Source organism: Equus quagga, chromosome 4 (assembly GCF_021613505.1).
Source record: "Equus quagga isolate Etosha38 chromosome 4, UCLA_HA_Equagga_1.0, whole genome shotgun sequence".
Lineage (NCBI taxonomy): Eukaryota > Metazoa > Chordata > Mammalia > Perissodactyla > Equidae > Equus > Equus quagga.
The window spans coordinates 100131337-100152316 of NC_060270.1; the positions used below are offsets into that span (position 1 = coordinate 100131337).

Consider the following 20980-nt stretch of genomic DNA (forward strand, 5'->3'; position numbering starts at 1 on the left):
GTTGACATTTTTCTCTTCCTCCTCCATCATATTATATTTGACTTTGTGTTCTTCTTTGAGTAGATACCTAGGAATGTGTGTAGAATGAAAAACCTGCAATTGCTAACTCAATGCTTATTCTTTAATTGGAAAACCAGGTTGTAACCCTGTCTCTGCCACTTGCTGGCCCAGGAGAGTCAGGGCAAGTTCTTCTGGTGTTCAGGATCTTGCATTTTAAATGAGGTTATTACATATTTAAATTTATTGAAGTACGGCAATCTGTTTTAAGGTACAGCCATTCCCTTTGAGAATTATATATAGGTTAAAGTTATGTTCCTCCACAGTGTATCCATTGATATTAAAATGAGAAGACAAATACTGTGCTGGGATGGGGAGCGGGGCAGGGTCTGACCACCAGAGGCTCATAGCCTAGTGGAGGAAGCAGGTGGATAAGAATTAAAATAAGGTTAAGAAGCCTTCTAAGAGGAGGAGATTTTGAAAGGTGGGCTTTGAAGTGGGCTTGTGAAATTTACTTTGTCTAATAGATCTAAATAACTATGAATATTGGGGGAGTGGTGGTGGTGGTGGTGATAATCTTGCAGTTATTTTGTCTTCCAGTTAGGAGCATCTTGCTGTTAGGGTGGGGAGGCAGGTGCTTGGTTGGAGAGTGTCCAGGTGAAGACAGCTCCTAGGTGAGCAGGGCTTTCTGCGAGACTGGTGCTCTGCCTTGCACAATAGCCCTTGGCCCGGGAGGCATAATGATTATTGCCAGGAAGGCTGCTCTTGATTATTCCCCTATCTGAGCCCTTCCTGATTTGAGGGAGAATGTATTGATTTCAGGTTTTGACTTTTTTGTCATCGTACTTATCCCTTTTGTATGCGTATTTGAAATAACAAACTAAAACTTTCCTTAGGCTGGCCTGGTGGTGTAAGTGGTTAAGTTCCTGCACTCTACTTTGGTGGCCTGGGGTTTGCTGGTTTGGATCCTGAGCATGGACCTACCCACTGCTCATCAAGCCATACTGTGGTGGCATCCCACATAGGATATACAGCTATGTACTGGGGCTTTGGGGAAGGGAAAAAAAGAGGAAGATTGACAATAGATGTGAGCTCAGGGCCAATCTTCCTCACCAAAAAGCATACCTAAAAAAAAAAAAAAGACTTTCCTGCAGCTGATGCTTCTGAGGGCCTGATAACAAAACAGATCCAGCTAGGGGAATGTGTTGTTCATTGTGTATAAGCCAGATAATTTTGACTGTAAACTTGGAAATTAGTACTTGGGACCAGAAGAATTCTTAAATTATTAGTCCAAACCCCTTGTGGGAGAGAATTGCCATCGATTTTGACTTCCCTTCCCTAAAAACCCTGTGACTCATTCATTTAAATAGATTTATTGTTTGTTGTATATAAGGTACATTGCTAGGTGCCATCAGGATTTGTAGAGTTCAACATTTTTCACCGTAAGTTTGATTGATAACCATCTACCAGTGCAAAGTGGGGTGTAGAATCAGAGAGAAGACACCTTGACTGCCTGGGAAGTCGCACATAACACATCCCTTCACAATATACAAAAATGGTTGTTGTGGCTAGAGGGAAATAGCTTCTTCATATTTTCCTCCAAAAGTGAAATTTCCTTTTTGCCAAGTAGCTATCAAAATAACTTCTTTAAAGAAACTTACATGTAGTAATTTTCTAGCAACTTGAAGTACTAGCTTAGGAGAGTCAACTGTTTGTTTGTTTGTTTGTTTGTTTTGCGGAGGAAGATTCGCCCTGAGCTACATCTGTGCCAGTCTTCCTTTATGTTGTATGTGGCTCGCTGCTGCAGCATGGCAGCTACAAGTGGTGTAGGTCTGTGCCTGCCTGGGAACCGAACCCAGGCCACTGAAGGAGAGCACGCCGAACTTAACCACTAGGCCCCAGGGCCTGCCCCGAGAGTCAGCTTTTCTTAAGAAACTTTTCCCGAAACGACTTATATATCTTCCAGCAGAATATTTTAAATATAGGTTGAAAGTGATTTTAATCTAACAGGGAGTTTCCACATAATTTTGGGCATCAGAACTTAAACATTAGAGTTCAAAACTTCCTTCCCAGAACTTTTTTCTTTTGAGGAAGATTAGCCCTGCTCTAACATCTGCTGCCAATCCTCCTCTTTTTGCTGAGGAAGACTGGCCCTGAGCTAACATCCATGCCCATCTTCCTCTACTTTATATGTAGGATGTCTGTCACAGCATGGCTTGACAAGTGGTGAATAGGTCTGTGCCTGGGATCAGAACCGGCAAACCTCGGGCTGCTGCAGCAGAATGTGCTGCAAACTTAACTGCTGAGCCACCAGGCCGGCTCCCGCAGAACTCTTTTAAATTAACATTACTTGTGACTTTTAATAACTCATACTCAACTCTGAAGTCTTTTTGCCTAAGAGGAACCTAGCTATAAAGAAAAGAACAGTAGAATTGGAAGTATAATTTGTAGAATGGGTTTGAATAAAAAAGATCGGAATGGTTGGGCCTTTGTCTCTTAGGGAATAAATTGTAACCTCATGATGCCATATTTCCCAGCTATGCAACTTAAGCAAAACCTAAGGCCAGTTCTTTACCTATTATCACAGTTGTTTTGTGATTGCTTGGTTAATAGCCCACTTGTCCTCCTCAGCTCTTCTGGACAAAGTATCTGAATCCTCCAGAAGTTCAGTGACTGGTTTCTGGTCACAATGCTAGGACCAGGGCTAGGATGAGGTCTCTAGATTCCTAGGCTTTATGTACTACAGGGAAACAAAAAGAAAGTGAGAGAGACCTCCTGGAATTTCAAGTATTCGTCAAAGGTTGGTTTTTCCCAGCCTCTGAAACCCTAAAAGAATGTTGAGATATGACTCTTGCTTTCAGGAAGCTTCTATAATGCAGATTTCCGTCAATTTCCAGCCAGCAGCCACTGCCCCCTCCAGACCTCTTTGTTTCCTCAGTGGTCTCTATTCTGCTTTGTTTTCTCTTATTTGCTCTCTTCTATATTATTTATCTTGTAGGCTGCTTCAGACCCCCCACTGCCACCACCCATTTCCTTTCTTTTGATAAATACTAAAGGTTGCTAATGCAAAGAAAAGTTCTAAAGGTAGTCATATGGAAGACATGGCTATTATTTAGAAGAGTCAAACCTTACTAGGTTGAACAGAAATTTTTTGGGCCCCAAATTTGTTTTTGGTGTTTCTCTCTTTTCCAGAAAAAAAATTTTTTTTTTAATTATTACGTACACCTCAGTTTCCAGTGTTTCACTTGTAAATTTTGTTACTCTGGCTTTATTGATTTATTTTGATGAAAGCAAGGGGGCACCTTCAGAGACGACTTTGCTTTGAGGTCAGATGGATGATGGTTTGATGGGAGAAGCTCCCTCAAATGGAGTCTGCACAAAGCATGTGTTTAGATATTCAGGACAAGTGGATAATAAGATTTTATTATTATCTTGAAATTTTAAGGTTAATTCAGGTGTGGATGTGAGGGATATTATGAAATGCAGTATTTTCCTGCCTAGTATCTCATTGCCTGATTTCGCATGGATTTAACTGAGTTTTTTTTGCATTCCTTGCAAATGAGAATATATAGGAATGTTCTTTGTAACTTATAAGCTGCTATAAATGTCAGTTAATTGCTTGATTTGGAGGAACTCTCGCATCTGTATTCATTGCAGCCTAGTTAAATCTGTCAACAAATATTGAGAACAGAGTGGGTGTGAAGCCTGTGTTCTGGCTTCTGTTTGTCTCTATTAGAGAATAAACATGGTCCCTGCCCTCAGCTCACAGATTCGACTTGAAATTGTGTAAACAGGCAGTATGGCACTCTAGAAGAGAAAAATTTTAATGCCAGTATTAGTCTACGATTGCAGACAAGGTGGTGGTCATGGCTATAATAGTGCCATTGTGGTTTTGAGGTGAAATAGATTTTGGCTTGTCTTGAAATCGTCTCACTGTTTTATCTAGGGTAACTTTTGTTATATTTTATATACCATTGTAATCACTGTGCAGAATTCTGACGAACAACATGGGGACGTTGTGCCTATCCCTGAAGGCTTTATGTTTAAAAGGAGAAATTCAAGAAGTGAAAGTAAGCTTGGTATTTGAGATTTAGCTTCTGAAGGTTTTAACAGGAGGAATCTGTGGCACCTGGGAAACTTACATGTTGGATGATAGTAGAAAAATAAGGAGATTTCGGTGACTTCAGGTCGTTAGTCTTCTGAGAGTGATGTCACATACTCATGTGTTAGTTTCTTATAAATGAACGTTATAGGAAATTTTCTCCCGTTAGCTAATTTCAGTTGTAACTTAGAGGCTGATCTTTCCTCTCTTCCTCAAAAGTAAATAATTTAAAGAAATGACAGCTGAAGTTCTCTACTTTTTCAAGGATTTAAGTATTTAAATCCAACCATATATTTGTACTGCTTGCTGTCATAGATGCTAAGGTTTTTTAAAATTTTTTTTAAAATTTATTTTTTTTTTAAGATTTTATTTTTTTCCCTTTTTCTCCCCAAAGCCCCCCAGTACGTAGTTGTATATTCTTCGTTGTAGGTCCTTCTAGTTGTGGCATGTGGGATGCTGCCTCAGCGTGGTTTGATGAGCAGTGCCATGTGCACACCCAGGATTTGAACCAACGAAACCCTGGGCCGCCTGCAGCAGAGCACGCGAACTTAACCACTTGGCCACGGGGCCAACCCTGATGCTAAGGTTTTATGGGCAAAAGTTGAGGGATTCTATCTGGGCAGTATTTATTTGCATTACACCTGTGCCTTTTGGTCTATAACGTAATATTTAAAGTGAAAAAGACAGTATTTCTTATGTTATATCCTATAGTGCTTGTCTGAAAGTACTTCCTCACCACATGTATGGTCCTCTAGTAGCAACTTGATGCCTTCTGGCAGTTTCTTTTCAGTGTGTTGGGCTTGTGATTTAATCAGTTGCATCTGAATTACTGTGTCTGGAAGGCTGGTTTGCATCATTTCTGTTTGGTTCACTTCTGTGGCAGGTCAGTGTTCACCCTTTTTAGGGGAAAAATGACAATAGTCGACATTGTTTTGGGAAGGGAAGTGTGGTGACACAGAGGGTGTCGCTTGGGGAGAACCTGCTCGCTGCCCCCACAAGATTGCTTCCTGGTGGCCTTTATATTCAAGAATTTACCACTGTCTTCCTTTTGGTACTCAAAGTGGGGTCAAACTCAATATTCTCCATGTTTTAAATGAATTGCACTTGGCAAAGTGACTCCCTTTAACAAAGCTCATGAGAACTTTTGATTAAAGCCAGAACACTGGTTTATTAATTTATTCCCGGAATCATATTTTTCAATAAGCCAGACAGTTGTGTTGGGTTGACTAGAGCAGCACACTCTCTCCCCACTGTTACGCTAAGAAAGGAGCCAAGTCATGAGGGGTTGCTCAGTGAAAATAGAATCGGAACAAGGGAAAGTGGTTATGATACCAGCGTCTAGTGGCACTGGTCTCTGAAAGCCTGATGGGTCTGTTTCCAGAATTGGATGTGGGGGTGTGTGTTTGTAAGTATATAGGGTTCTGTCATGTGCCAGATAATCTTCTCTGGACTGTACTCTGCCAGTGTTGGCCCCTCCAGCCTATTGTTGTGGTTCTTTCTGACTGCAGATAGGCACAGTCTTTAGGTCTGTTGATGAATATGAAGTTCCAGTTATGTCTTTTAGGCCACAGATGACTGGGACTCCTGGGTAGCTTTGCATGGCTCCACTCTGATCTGTGTTAAATTCAGAATTTAACTCACTGGGAGCAGTCTTATTTTTTTCCTTTCCAGGTTTGTGTGTGTGTGTGTGTGTGTGTGTGTGTATGGGGTGGGAGTGGGGGGCGGTTCCTTACTGTTGCACTCCGGTATCATCAAAGTTTCTCCAGATCACAGTTTGAATAGCTTTTAAAATATAAATTTAAGCCTTTTGCCTTGACCTGCTGTTAATGCAGGAAAGCAAGAACTAAAAAAAAAAAAAAAAGTTACAGCAGAGGGGCTGGCCTGGTGGTACAGCGGTTAAAGTTCACACATTCTACTTTGGTGGCCCGAGGTTCACCAGTTCAAATCCCGGGTGTGGACCTACACACCACTTGTCAAGCCATGCTGTGATAGGCATCCCACACATAAAGTAGAGGAAGATGGGCATGGATGTTAGCTCAAGGCCAGTCTTCCTCAGTAAAAAGAGGAGGATTGGAAGTGGATGTTAGCTCAGGGCTAATCTTCCTCAAAAAAAAAAAAAAAAATTACAGCAGATATCTGATAGCCTCTTGCACTTTAGTGAAGACGACTTATATGGAAGATGCAACTATTCTGAAAACAGCTGAGCTCCCCCAAATAGGCATACAGGGTGTCTGGGATGAGATGCCCAAGTTGGTGTCTCCTAGTCCTTGCCCTGTGGAACATGTATTCTGAGTAGCACAGTGGGTCTGCTGTGGATTGGTGGTGAGCAGGGTGATTAATCACGGGCAGCTTTACTACCACCATCATGGGACCCGAGCTGCTCAGTGATCAAGGGAAATCCAGGGCTCCGGAGGAGTTCACTCAAAGACCTTGAACGAGCTCTGTTGGCATGGCTCCATCAGTATTTTTCTGTGTTTTATTTTTAAAGTGTGTAGTCTTTGCTACATGACAAACTCTGAAGTTTGATTGATTTATTTGGAAAATAAAATGTGCTTACCAGGCATCTATTTATTATTTAATTTTGCTTCCATTTTTTATGCTACAGCGTTTTGCGTTGTCTCTTTTAAGCATGACCATCAGGAGAAATTTGTGTTTCCACAGTTCTGCAGTTTATTAGGGAAGCGGACTGTGGCTGTCTTCCAGATAGAGTGCTTGCCCTTTAGGTGAAACCCAAGTCTCTTCACCAGGGTTCATTCAAGTAGCATTTTTTAAAAAGAATTAGGCTCTAAACCATGCCCCTTTTGTGTGTAAAGACTTGTTTGTAAGATGATTTAGCCCTAATAAACTTCACTATTGCTTTCTCCAAATTCCGCTTAAGATACTATCTTCCGAGTGTCCCTCAGGTTTGTTTCTTGATGAATTTTGTTTGATTGCTGTTGCCCGAAATTTTCATTGCTCTGAGAGGAGAGGCTGGTGCGTGGAAGGAGGAGGACTCTTGCTGGGAGTCAGCAGATTTGGATTCTGGCCCTGTTCTTAATTAGCTGCGTGACCCCTGGGCAAGTCAGCCTCCTAGGGTCTCTATTTCTGCTGTAGAAAAACAAAGGGCTTAGAAAAATAAACACAAGTCTGGGCCAAGTGATAAGAAAGGTCACCGTGTGCGCTTATGCTGTGCGGTTCTGTGAATGGCAGCACGTTGGGACTCTTCCTCCCTCTCGGTGGTCCCCACAATCCCTCTGCTTCATTCTGGGGTTGAGGTTGTGTGGGGTGTTAGACTGATGCCATTTTAACCGTTCAAGCTGACTAGGCAGGTTGGGTGACCTCTTCTATGTAGGAGTTGTGCTCTCATTTCCCCTCTCTCTCCTCTCCTCTCTCCTTACTTTTTCTCCTTTCTTTCAAGAGCAAACTGCTTGCCTTCTACCTTCCTCTCCTTAGTGCATTAACAAGGGTGTGATGGTACACAAGCCACTCAGATTTGTTACTGTCTGGAGTTGTCCAGCCATCTCATCTGAGTCAGTGCAGGGAAGAGGGAGCTAAAGGAGACTGACCAAATGATGAAATAATAGTCCTTTTGTCTGTCTCTTGCTATAGGAGTGGTTTCATGTTTCAGCTAAGGCCTGGGCCATTGTGTTGTTTTTATGCTCAGTACAACCCTGCTTAAGAATACAGCTTATTATTTAAAGGATTCAGCTGTAATGCCATAGATCTGTTCTTCTTTTCTTCTCTACCCCCTCCAAAAAGTTATAACAATATGCAGTAAAAATCTCCTGTAGTGTGTGCTGTTTGATCGGATCCCCTGACATCAGGGTTAAAAATGTGTTCCCACTGTATTTATTTTGCAATGCTTACAAGGTATGTTTCATTCTGATAACCTTCCAAAATGTTTTCTTTGTGGTTATATAATCAGTAGCACCTGCAAAACATGCTTTTAACTAGGTAGCTTCCTTCTTAACCATCATCTTTTTGATTCTCTGTTTTAATGTTTTCTTTTGATGAACTAGGCTTGGGAGCCCCGCATTCCTGTGCCAGACATCCTACAGTAACGTGCCCAGAGTTAGCCTCATAACCTTAATTAGATGTGGAATGCTGAGAATGCACTGTTGGGTTTTTTTTTTTTTTAACTTTTATAACAAGACAGTGAACTTCTGATCATTCATTAAAAGTTATAAAAACTCGTGTCGTTAGTATTTAGTTTCCCATTTTAGTTTATTCATAGAAAATTAATGTAAAACTCAAGGTACCTTTATGTTTATCCTGAGCGATCTGTTTGTTTCCACACAAATTACCTCTTGTGTCAATATGCAAGTTATATTCCAACTTACAACCCTTAATTCCTCTTCCCTCCCCTCCTTTTCTCTTTAGAGGCAAAGGAGCATTGAAAATGTTAAAGGCTGTGCTGAAGAAGAGCCGAGAGGGAGGAAAGGGAAGCAAGAAGGAAACAGGTATGAGTAGAAGAATGAGTTGAGTTGAACAATCGTGGTGGGCGTGGGGCAGCGAGACCTCACCCGTTCCAGGCTGGGCAGATGACATTGCATCAGGAATGGGTCAGAGAAGTGGTATGGGTTAGACACACGTAGTACTGGAGGCTATGAAAAACTAAATGTATTTCTGAGCTTTCTTATGGGAAGTGACTTTGAAAGTTGAATTTGGGTTCTGAACCAAATCCTTTCCCAGAAGATGTGTGAGGTTCCTAATTTTAACAGGTCATTCATATCCAAAGGCAGAGTTAGAGACATTGAGGAATAGCAGGTGCGTCCAGGAATTTAGTTTCTAGAAAGCCTTTTCCTTTTTTCCACAGGCGATTGCATTTTATATGTTCGAGCAACTGCTGGCTGACTAGTCCTCATCTTTTGAGTATCAAATTTTCCTCCTAACAGGTGTAGCTCCACTTAATGCCAGACTGCTAGGTTTCATTATGATGAGAGCTACTTCATGTGGCTTGGATTTCATTCCTGTTGGTAGAGTACTGGTGCATATGTGGCCATTGTGACTCTAGTCTGCGTTCCATGTGAGAAACTCCTCTTAAGTTTGTTTTTGTGATCACTCAGTGTTACACCCTGGAGCAAGTTTCTTTTGATAGAAAAACTACATATTGCCTACCTGTATTGCACAATGAAAATCTGTTAGCATGGATTGATTTCCCGGAAGTGTGCCATTTCACTCTGTAAACTCACATTAATCCAGAGTCATAGAATGACTGGTTTTCTGAGTTATTGTATATTGAATAACATTTGAGTTTTAATTTCTAGTAAGGTATAAATAAATACACTTGTTACCAAAACATCACTGAATTATGGTTAACTCTTCAAAAGGTTTTATAATAGATAATGTTAATATTTGTTGTTTCTGTACTTGTATAAGAGAAACTTTTTGGTTATATGAAACCTAGACAAATTTTCTATTTATTATTAATTATCCTTTAAACGAAGTCTGCAAAATGGCAGACTTACCTTTAGAGACTTTGTTGTAAAGTTGCTGTTAAGTTCCCATAAGAAGCTTCTCATTAATGCCTGGGTAAGCAGGTACAAAGAAAAGAAGAAACCAGTTTTTAATGATAGAAACAGGAGACCATAGTTAGCTCTTAACCTTAGAAAATCAACCTCTAGCTTTGAATAATTAATTAGAATTGTTACTATGGAGAATTTTCAGTTCACATAATTTCTATCCAGGAGGGCATTCACCCTCTGCTGGGTCAAGGCCAAAGCATCCTTCTCTTTAGTTCCCTGAAAGCCATTAAAAAAAAATTTATTTTCAATTTTGGCTCGCCTGACACTCATCCTAGGAATTTTATTATTTGCTTCTTTAGATGCCTTTGTAATTTCCAGCATAGTTAGGTCCTAAGCTGTCTGTTGGGCTGGCGCTGCCAACCAGTGGGTTATTTTTCTCAGGGCCAGGGTCTCCAAGCCAAAACTCCCTACTTAGTCACGGAGTCTTTCACAACAGACCTACCGTCCTCTTTGACCAGTGCCAGACTCATGTGGAATAACAGTATATTAATGATTTTCGGCACCCTGCCTTTCAGATGGGCCAGACAGTGAATGCAGTTTGTGTTTGAGACTTTTTCCGTTTTAGAGCATGTGATTTTGGGTTTATTTCTCCCTTTGGTCTTTAAGATCAACTGCTGATTGTCCTGAATTATTTCTTCATGATGATCCTACACTATGGCTTTTCAGTAATGCAAACCAACTTGCAAAAGCAATGGGAACATTTTTCATAAAACATCTGTATGTTATGTGCCTTTTTTCTCTTAACTAGAACCTGGTTGTATTAGTTGGGGAACAAAACAGATGGACTTTTAAATCTTGATGAAGTTGTCACAAGATGATTAGGGAAAATACTTGGAATTTGATCATTTATATGTTGAGCTCTGTGCCAACTCTCATTATATAAGTAAATCATAGCTAAGATTTTCTGTAAATTAAAGCTGGCTAATCTGCTGAGACTGCTTTGAAACTTGGGTAATAATATCTCCTGCAATATGGAAAAATTTTGCTCTACTGTTTCCAATTAAAACCATTCTTTGTTGCAAAGACAAAGGAAAATTCATTTTTATATACTTGAACTCAGTCATAGAAATTTAGGAAATATTCATGTCAAATATTGAGCTCAGCTTTTCATATCCTTTGTTTTTATAGACAATCTTGAACTACACTTTTATGTCGAAGCTATTTTGAGAATTTGGAAAATATAATCACTGAGTTAAATTTAGTATTCTTCAAAAGAAAACAATTTTTCGGAAGTGTTGAAAAGTTGTTATACACTCAGTTCCTATCCTGAAAAGAAAACGTCACATATATCTATGTTAAACTATTGGCAAAATTTTAGCAGGTATTGAAATTCAAGTTATATGTATATAAGGGAATTTGAAATATGTACAGTGAGTATTAAACTTTGAAAGCCTTTGAGTAAACTCTAAGAATAGCAAAATTCTTTTTTTTTTTTTTTTATGATTATACTTTTTACCTGGGAAATGCTTATGGCCGAGCAAAAAGTGTTTTCTGGAGGCTATAGAATCAAGTTGGAGAATGCAGTGTTAAAAACTTTAAAATGGGGGCTGGCCCCGTGGCCAAGTGGTTAAGTTCACGCGCTCCGCTGCAGGCGGCCCAGTGTTTCGTTAGTTCGAATCCTGGGCGCGGACATGGCACTGCTCATCAGACCACGCCGAGGCAGCATCCCACATGCCACAACTAGAAGAACCCACAACGAAGAATACACAACTATGTACCAGGGGGCTTTGGGGAGAAAAAGGAAAAAATAAAATCTTTAAAAAAAAAAAAAAAAAACTTTAAAATGTTTTTTGGGAAATTACATTTACCTGTCCCCATTAGTCCGTCATTGCAAATGAGCACTGTATTTCTCTCTTGACTTTGAGTTAGGCCTAAGGGAGCAAAAAATCAATATTAAACCATAATGTGGGGAGGTCCAGACGAGGGCATCTATTTTTTCTTTCCCTGCTTTTATGTTAGGCCCTTGATCTAAAATAAGCAAATGAGGTGTTTTCTTTATTTTGAAGCTCTCCAGAGAGGTCTGCAACCTTCCACCACATGTCTAAGTAACCTTTGCTATCAGAAAACTTTCATGTTGCTATTATTAAATGTACTTAATTTAAAAATAATTACTGCATTCTAAGATTGAGAGTATTCTGATATCAAATCTGGACCTAATAAGAGTTTAGAGTGAATATATAAGAGCAGCATAGGAAATTAATGTCTTTTATGTACAGCAGCACTGATTAGAAAATGAGTAGCAAAAAAAGGCCCATTTTATGATAGAAACAAAAACTTTAAATAACCCAAAGAAGAAATGTACGAGCCTTATATTGAAGAAAATAATAAAACTTTACTGAAGGACTTAAAGGAAGACCTGAATAAATGGAAAGAAATACCAGGGGCTGGCCTGGCGGTGCAGCAGTTAAGTTTGCACCTTCGGCTTCTCAGCAGCCCAGGGTTCTCGGGTTTGGATCCCAGGTGTGGACATGGCATCGCTTGGCAAAAAAAGCCATGCTGTGGTAGGCGTCCTACGTATAAAATAGAGGAAGATGGGCATGGATGTTAGCTCAGGTCCAGTCTTCCTCAGCAAAAAGAGGAAGATTGGCAGTAGTTAGCTCAGGGCTAATCTTCCTCAAAAAAAAAAAAAAACAAAAAACAAAAGGAATACCATATTCCTGAATGGGCAGATTCATTATTTTAAAATGACCAGCTCTCACAAAATTATCTATGCATCTTATTTAATCTGTAATGCAATCCCAACTATTTTCTTTTTTAAGGACTTTACTTTTTTAGAGCAGTTTTAGGTTCACAGCAAAATTGAGAAGAAGGTATAGCAATTTCCTGTATACTCCCTGACTCCCCTCATTCATGGCCTCTCCTATTATCAACATCCCCTACCAAAATGGTACATTTGTTACAATTGATAATGTACATTGACACATCATAATCACCCCAAATCCATAGTTTACATTAGGGTTCATTCTTGGTGTGCTTCATTCTCTGGATCTGGACAAGTGTATAATGACATCTATCCGCTCTTATAGTATCATTCAGAGTATTTTCACTGCCCAAAAAATCCTGTCAGTTTTTAAAAAATACAACATAACCACGTGATTTAAAGATTCATCTGGAAGAGAAAATGCTTAAGAATAGCCAAGAAATAATTGAAAGTGTGGAGTAGGTGCATCTAAATGGCTGAGCCTGGTTTCCATGCCTGGGTTCTAGCTGCAAGAGAGGCTGGACAAGAGTGTATTTGGATTTCTTAGCTTCTGTAGGGTAAGGTGGACTTCACCTCCCACCAAGATGCACACTGTGGAAGGTTCTTTAGTCTTAGACATTGGGCAGGTCTCCTCCACATCGGAAACTAACCAAGCACAGCTATCTGGTATAGCTCATTATAATAGCTAGTTTCTACCTAGTGAGTAAATGGCGCTGCTAGTTTTCTGGACTTTTTTTTCCCAACTAATCTCCAAGGAATGAAATATAATTTTCTTTAACATCTATTATATAATCAAAACTCACAGTCTAGAGTGTTTTTGGTTTTTTCTTTTAACCCAGGAGCTAGTGGCATCTGGAAGCATTAGATGGGCAAGGCCTGTTGCCCTCCTTGGAGAGGGCTGGTCCCTCTCCCTGTCTTGCCCTCTGCCAATCTTGAAACCATCATCTTTTGCCCTCTCCAGCTCTCCTGGTTGCTCCATATTGGTGTGGAAGTAGCTCCAAGCTGAGGCAGAAGAACAAAGCTTGGTGAACTCTTAATTATGGTACTGCCTCCATTAAAATAGAGACTGATCAAGGAACAGTTGCTTAATATGCCAAAATAATTGTTTATTGGTCGTTTCCTTTCAGTTTAATTATTTGTATTCTTTTTTCAGCAGGGGGGCTTAGTTTGAAGCAATTTAGATAAAGCAATATTTAAAAAAAAAAACATTTGACCTTCACCTTTTCATTGTTGAAACCCAGCTGGTTGGCTAAATGCACTAGTAATGGTGTTAATTAAGGCATTGGCTAATCTCTAAACTTGAGTATGCACTGAATTAATCTGTGAGTTTTTTGTCTAATCCTTCACTTTGACTTTGTCGTAAAAGGAAGCTGTAGGCCTCTAAAGTTTAAAAGCCATTGATGTGATTGTTAAATGTGGTATTTTAAGCCATTCCAGGCTGCAGTCTGGTTTTCCCTGGTACTTTCTAAAAATGCCTCAATACAAACGATGCTTTGTTTTATCTGGAAAATATGAAGCTGCTTTTGATTATTCTGTGCTGCATTGCCCATTTTCTGCGGTTGTGGACTATTATTTAGGAATTCAGTGCAGTGACTGTCTTGCTGAGTTATGGATATTTGGTATCTTGTTGTTAACTGACTCCAAAAATGTTTTCCAAGCAACAAAACAAGCAGAAATAATTTGACCTAAAGGTATTGTATTTCTCTTTACAGGGCATTTAAACAAATTCTGCAAAATATTAGGATATGATTTAAACATAGAATGGAACCGGGCAGGATTTTAGTAGGAGCAGGAATGCTGTTCCCTGTGGTTTAATTGGTTCATCAGTTTTTCTTTGTTGTCCCTCATACGTGTCACAGAGTCTCGGAAAAAAACATAGACTTTGGAATTAGAAGATACAGATTCAGATCCTAGCTTGATCCCCTCCTGGTTTACTTGAATTTGGATAAATTTCTTAACCTTGCTAAGGTAAGGTACCTTACAGTGATGTTGTCAGAGTTAAACAAGAAAACTTTTTTGCAAAGTGTCTAGCTTGACATCTGGCTTCCGTTAGATATTCAGTACATCTCTTCTTTCTTGAGGAAACTTTAAAGAACCAATTAAAAAAAACCCTTCTAAAACTTCTTGTTTCTTCTCTGTTGAAGGGGGAAGTAGGACTGATCTCAGGCAAAAGAGTGATATTCTAGAAGCTTCTTTTCATGACTTCTTATCTTTAAATACTGATTGCGCCATTGCCTTTGGATACTAAAGGCTTTTCTGTCATCTTTACCCTTTTCCCTCATAACAAAACAGGGAAAGTGCTGACTCATTGTCTGTTGTATGGTGGTTTATACTTTGAAAATAATTTATTTTGCCTTTTAGCCTATCTCAAGTACTTGGGTTTTATCCTTTTTCTTCATTAATTTAAACTGAAAGGTTTTTTCCCTTGGTGAAGAGATTCCAAGAGTCAGCAAGCAGCTTTAAGGATAGATTTCTAAGTACGTATAAAGTTTCTGAGATGTTTCATCTCAACATATCCTTAATTAATGAAGGTCTTTGTATGTGGAAGGCCCATCCCTCACCCACTTTGTAACTTTCCCATGTGTTTTAGGGGAAATAAAAAGGATGAAGGAATTAGAGAAGGAAGGGAACAAATACTTAGTGTTTGTCACGTGTCAGGCACCTGCACGTAGTGGATGACGCTGGTCCATCCTGAACTGCGTGTTTCCTGTGAGAGCCATAATTAGAGGAAGTTCTGGACCGAGAAGAAGGAGAAAATCAAGACTCGTCCTAGATCTTCCACTTTTTATGGCCAATAAGACCTCCAGCAAGTCACAGCCTATCTGAATCATCATAAAGGACATGGCAAAATTTTCAAACAACAACACTTATTTACTTTGGTTCCATTTTTATATGTATATGTGTAAATGCAGTAGAAAACTTAGGGAAATACAAATTAACAATTCAGAGTCTATTTTTTGGTCAAATCTAATTTCATAAGTAATTGTTTTCTTTAAAGCTACTTTTCTGTTTAAAAAAGTCTTATTTTGGGGCTGGCCCTGTGGCCGAGTGGTTAAGTTCATGCACTCTGCTGCGGCGGCCCAGGGTTTCGCCGGTTCGAATCCTGGGCACAGACATGGCACTGCTTGTCAGGCCATGTTGAGGTGGCATCCTGCATCCCATAACTAGAAGGACCTGCAACTAAGATATACGAGTATGTACTGTGGGGATTTGGGGAGATAAAGCAGGGGGAAAAAAAAAAAAGATTGGCAACAGCTGTTAGTTTAGGTGCCAATCTTTTAAAAAAATAAAAAGTAAAAAAAAGTCTTATTTTATATGGACCTTGTTTTCAAAAAGCTTTGTTGTGTGTAGCTTCTTAATTCCCATAAAAAACCCTCCATTTTTGAGTTTTCCTGTGACCTACTTGCATTTCCTAGAAGGAGAATTCCAAGGTTTTATTTCTATTTCACAGAAATATAAAAAACTTGATTTCATATATTCTACTGGCAAATGTAGTTCCTGAGGAGGGAGGTAGGCTACCAAAGATTTTGACCTAGATTGCCTTTTTTTCCATGAAGGATGATCTAAACTTACTGTTCCTCTTAAAGGGATGAGGGCTTTGACTTTGCAGTTGTCCTCCGGTTGACGGATGGCCATCAGGGGTAACCAGTTGGGTAGCCCCACTCCTGGTGGAGAGCATCAAATTGAGAAACGCTTATTCACATCTGAAATCACAGAGTTAGAAAGTAGGATCTGTGTGTCTCCACTCTGTCTCCCACATCCTACCCACTTTGGAGACAGGCTGGTTATAACACATGAGCCATTCAAGGTGCAGGATAGATTTGGAGATTTTTTTTCCCTATATTCTGGTGACCACAGCTCTATCTTAGGGGTAAAGATAAAACAAGACCTCAGCACTTGGTTTTTGATTTTTCACTCTCGTAAGGCTTATGTGTGTTGGAGAGTTGCCCATTTTAAAGAAAGTTTGGGAGCATCTACCTGCTAGGTTTGGTACGTGATGACATTCTTTGTGCCCTGAGACTGTTCTAGAGCACAGCGTACCCAGGAATGATGATGTCTCTGATACAGGACATGCACACAGGTGGCTGTGATGGTTTGGGCACTTGTCTAGAGTTTTTATAGATCATGGAACTGGCTGGTACAAGAGCCTGGATGCAAACTCCAGGTTAAGGATGGAAGAGAGCCACCTGCACGCTGCACGTGTCCAGCCAACTGCCTAACATCATATAGTTAAAGCAAAGATGGGATCAAAGTGTAGCTTTTGACTCTGGACTCGTTCACTTTCTACTATGTCTTTGGCTAGCTCTATAATTTTTATCTGTAGCACTGAGTAAGCATAAAAGAAAACGTATCCCTGAGATAGAAGACAGTGGATTTCCTTTGTATTTATAATTTCTCTCTCTTTTTGATTTTTTTCTTCTCCAGAAGAATTTCTTTTCCCCTCTCCCTCTCTAGGTTTATTTCTGAGATTCTTACCTGGTCTTAGTCTAGACTCAGTCACTGTGAGTAATATTCCTATTTCTATATCCTAAAGTCCATTTCTACCTAATGTCCTTGAGACAGTTATAAATCCATCCTATTTTTTTTTGGTGAAGCCATTTAAACACCATAAGTGTAGTAATTAAATATAATATACAACTATTTTAAAAAGCTATACAATGGTATTAAAAGTAAAGGCCTCATCCTCATTTCTTCTTTCTTCCCTTTTTACCCCCCAAAGGCAGTTAATGGTTTCTTATTTGATCTTTCTAGATGTTTTCTGTGCATATATGAGCATATGCACACGTATACACACATGTATAGATACTTAGGAAAACCCACAGGGACTTTACAATGTGTTTTATTTTGTTAATTACTGTGTTGATTGAATGCAGTTTTAGACATTGTTTCATATTAGCACATACTAATATATAGGTTTTAAAAAAGTTGCTCAGTGTGATGTTGGACAAATATCCTATAATTTATTTTGTTATTCTGCTATTGATGGTTGTATCTTTTTTGTTGTCATTACAGTCAATACTCAAGTGAATCTTCTTATACATAAGTGCCTGTACTCTCATAAGAAGACTTGTAAGAAAAATTGTTGGTTAACAAGTTTTTTCATTTATAATTTTTCTAGATTTTGTCAAATTGCCATTCAAAAAGGTGACATTAAATTTATAATTGCACCTTCAGTAGATGAGAATGCTTGTTTATTCATGTACTTACCAACATAGGTTATAGTCAAACTACTTTGTCTTTGCCTGTATGATAGGCAAAAATTGCATCTCGTTGTTTTAATTATGCAATTCTTTAGAATGAATTCAAACACTTTTTTTAATGTTTATTGGCCATTTGAAACCATACTGCCTAAATTTGTATCCTGGCTCTGCAGTTTACCAGCTGTGTGAACTCAAGCAGATTACTTAACCTTTCTGTGCCTCATGGGTCATTTATGAGGATTAAAGGAGTTAATATTTATAAAGTGCTTAAATCCGTGCTTGGCGGATGGTATATGTTCTATAAGTATTTTTCAAAAATAAAGATTTAAATTTTCTTTCTCTGTCCCGCCTGTTTATTTACCTATTTTTTCTGTTGGGTTCAATAGCTGTTTTAATGTTTTGGTAACTGGTTGACCATTGGTCATTTACTAGCTAGAGTTCTAAGCAAGTCAAACACGTCATGTTTAATTTTGAATTATAAAACCTAGAAAGATTCATCTAAGCCATCCTTCATTTTTGATGGGATTAAGTGAAGGATTTTATTTTAATTCTGTGAGTTCAGTGTTGAAAACTGCCTGAGAGATTACAAACCATTATTTCATGGAGGTCGGCTCTCTTCCCCTGCTTTGCGTGAGAGTTTTGATGCCGCTAATCTGATTAAACCTCTTGGAGCTACATCCTTAGCTCTAAGATTCTGAAGATTAGAGGTTCTGGAGTTTTTCTCTCTGCGTCCATTAAATTGTTACCGTGGTTATTGGACTCCCCAAACAGTGCTGCAACTCCCCCCTCATTTATGGAAGCAGCATCTTAAAGATGAAGAAGCCCTGTGCTGGTTTGGCTTCAGGAAACTTCGGTAAGAGTTCCTGTTTGAACATACCTACTGGTTCTCTTTGAACAAGTTGTTTTGTTTTTCTGAACCTCAGTTTTCTTGCCTATAAAATGAAGGTAATAGTCTCTATGTGTGTCAGATAGTAATTGTGAGGGTCAAATGAAATAAAGCTTTGTTTTTTCTTAAATTCAGTCATGATAATGTTGACAGTGTGGGGAAATTGTTTTGTTTTGCTTTTACCATGTGATATCCTTGGTTTTGGGAAATGCCCATTAAGCAAGGAAATAAAATATACAACCACTTAAATTTGTATCACAAGTTTTTGATACACAAATGTTGTGAGGGAGGGGTGAGAGATTTCTTTTTCTTCCTCAAGATGTTGAAGAAACCAAGAAGCGAACCACAGTTCACCAGGAAGTGAATCCCCTGGGAGAAAATATGGCAGTACTAATAAAAGTTGCCCTTTGTTCACTGTGTATCAGACAGTGTGCTAAATGCTTATGAACAGTTACCTCACATAATCAGTAGCTTATTAGTAGAAGTTAAAGAACTAGCTTAAGACTGCCCAGTTACTAGGGGGCAGAGTCCGGATGTGAACCCAGTTCATCTCTCTGTCTCTGTTTTGGGCAGTATAGCAGCCAGCTGGCTTCACTTCACTTCCAGGTCAAGTTGCTTAACCTCCCTGTTTCCATTTTTGCATCTGTAAAATGGAGATGATAGCAGTATCTGCCTCCTAGGTGTTGGTTGTCTTGAGGGTTTAGCGAGTTAGAGAGCTTAGAACAGTGCCTGGACTGTAGGTAAGCACTTTATAAATGTTTGCTCTTAATTATAATTTATGGTAATTTCTACACCATTCTGCTTTCTTTGCTTTTCCACCCGTTGACCACCCTCTGTTTTTGGCTTTAGTAAATGGCGACATCTCAGATATTTGTGTTTCCTTCATTCCCTTGTCTGTGTGGCAGACATGACCTGGCCATTCCACCTGGTGCAGATGGAGGAGAGAGCCGTGGGGATAGGCCTGCCCTTAGCTCAGTGCTGTGGGACAGTTGCTGTAAACAGTCTGGGAGGGCATGTGTTTGCTGAGAGAGGGGAGGGAGAAGGCCTGAACGCGGGGATCCACCTCCAGAATTCTGGGCAGAGAAGATGTGTGTACACTCAGAGGTGCTGTGCCTGTGCGATTTCAATAGTCACCACGGCCTTACAGGAACGGGCCCTAGTGTAGTTGTTGAGTCCAGCAATTCCTAAACCTAGCTGGTTCGCTGGAAGCACTTGTGACTCAAATTCCCACCAGACCTGCTGAATCACTCACCAGCGACGGGGCCCCAGCTTCTGTATTTTTTTTTTTTAATGGTTTTTGAATGGTTGGCCAGGTTTGGGAGCCACTGGTATGCCATTTGTTCTTCTGTCTATGCAGTGCTAGCCTCGACCGCCCATGGCAGAGGTATGTGAATGTGACTTTGAAAACCCTTAGGAGAAGGGTCTCCCCTATTATCTAGTAAACCCTGTTTTTGGCAGCCCTGTGAGGATGAATTTGAAATACAGATATACGAGCAGATGAGTGAACGGATTCCCTTACAGAAATAACAAGGGACAGAATTTGATCAAAGTAATTTGTCAGTCTATTTTATTTGGTTCTCATGTTTATCCAGATTCCTTATCAATGTTTGCTTATTCTCACACTTGCAAGTTAGATACACAAAAGCAAATAGCTATTGAATATAATTTTGATGTTTAATTTACATGCAACTTTATAGAAATTGTTAGCGGGCTGTCTTCCCAGAATGGTGTTCAGAGAGTGAATGAAGTAAGTAACTCGCATTGCATTTTCTATTTGAGAAATCATGATTAGAGTGGAATGTTAATATGGGGAGCTGTGGTGAGACAATATTGACGTTGTTGCTAAGATATTTTACAAGACATGTCATTGAGGCTGCTGTTTCAAAAACTGAGCAAGGATTTTTTCTTCTTTGTTTCTTTCTTTTTTTGGTGGTTTTGGTGATAGAGCAGGAATATAGCAAATAAAACGACAGAGGCAGAAAATATAAAGTCGTCTTATTCTCTCTCCCATTCCCTACCCCCCCACTACAGGCTAGGAAAAGAGCTTGTTAAATAGTCACGTGTACATAATTGGTTTAGTCTTTTTTCTAGACTGTGCACTGAATTGGTTGTATTGCATTTTTACTATGTTTTTTGTGGGGAAGAAACTTTAAATGCTACCTAGAAACTTTGAGGCATTTTTTTTCCTCTAATGTTTATAGGTCCTATTTTCCTTGTAAGGAGTTGAAATAAGATAAATGCTAGCAGCTCCCTTTTATTCTCCTTCTCTTGTAATGACGCCTGTTGGCAGACAGCTTTGCTGACGGCACTGCCAGAGTTTGGATGTGAGTAGTTAGTGAGGGGGTGGTGTACTGGTTATGCTATTGTTCTACAAGTCTTTTTCCCTCCACTTATTTTTCCACCCCCAAAATGTCAGCACGTCCAATATGACAGAATGTTCTTGATGATTATCATTCAGAGAAAGATGACTTGCTAAATTATCTGTGGATGACAGTCAGTATTTCTTAAGCACTGAACAGACTCCAAGCTCAGTGTGCACCTTGGTTAGGGGATCCGTGTGGTGTAGGAAGGCAGGCCATTGTGATGCTG

At 39.5% G+C, this 20980-nt stretch overlaps 1 protein-coding gene across 14 annotated transcripts in view; it reads left to right on the forward strand.

The window, feature by feature from the left end:
* Positions 1–20980, forward strand: part of TANC1 (tetratricopeptide repeat, ankyrin repeat and coiled-coil containing 1) — a 228885-nt gene that overhangs the window by 64017 nt on the left and 143888 nt on the right. For 3 of the 14 annotated variants that reach the window (XM_046659739.1, XM_046659737.1, XM_046659738.1), the window contains one exon: positions 8459–8538. The exons of the other annotated variants lie outside the window; for them this stretch is intronic. In XM_046659739.1, coding sequence (XP_046515695.1) covers positions 8478–8538 — 61 coding nt within the window. In that variant the 5' untranslated portion in view covers positions 8459–8477. The remainder of the gene's footprint in view (positions 1–8458; positions 8539–20980) is intronic. 14 annotated transcript variants of the gene reach the window in all.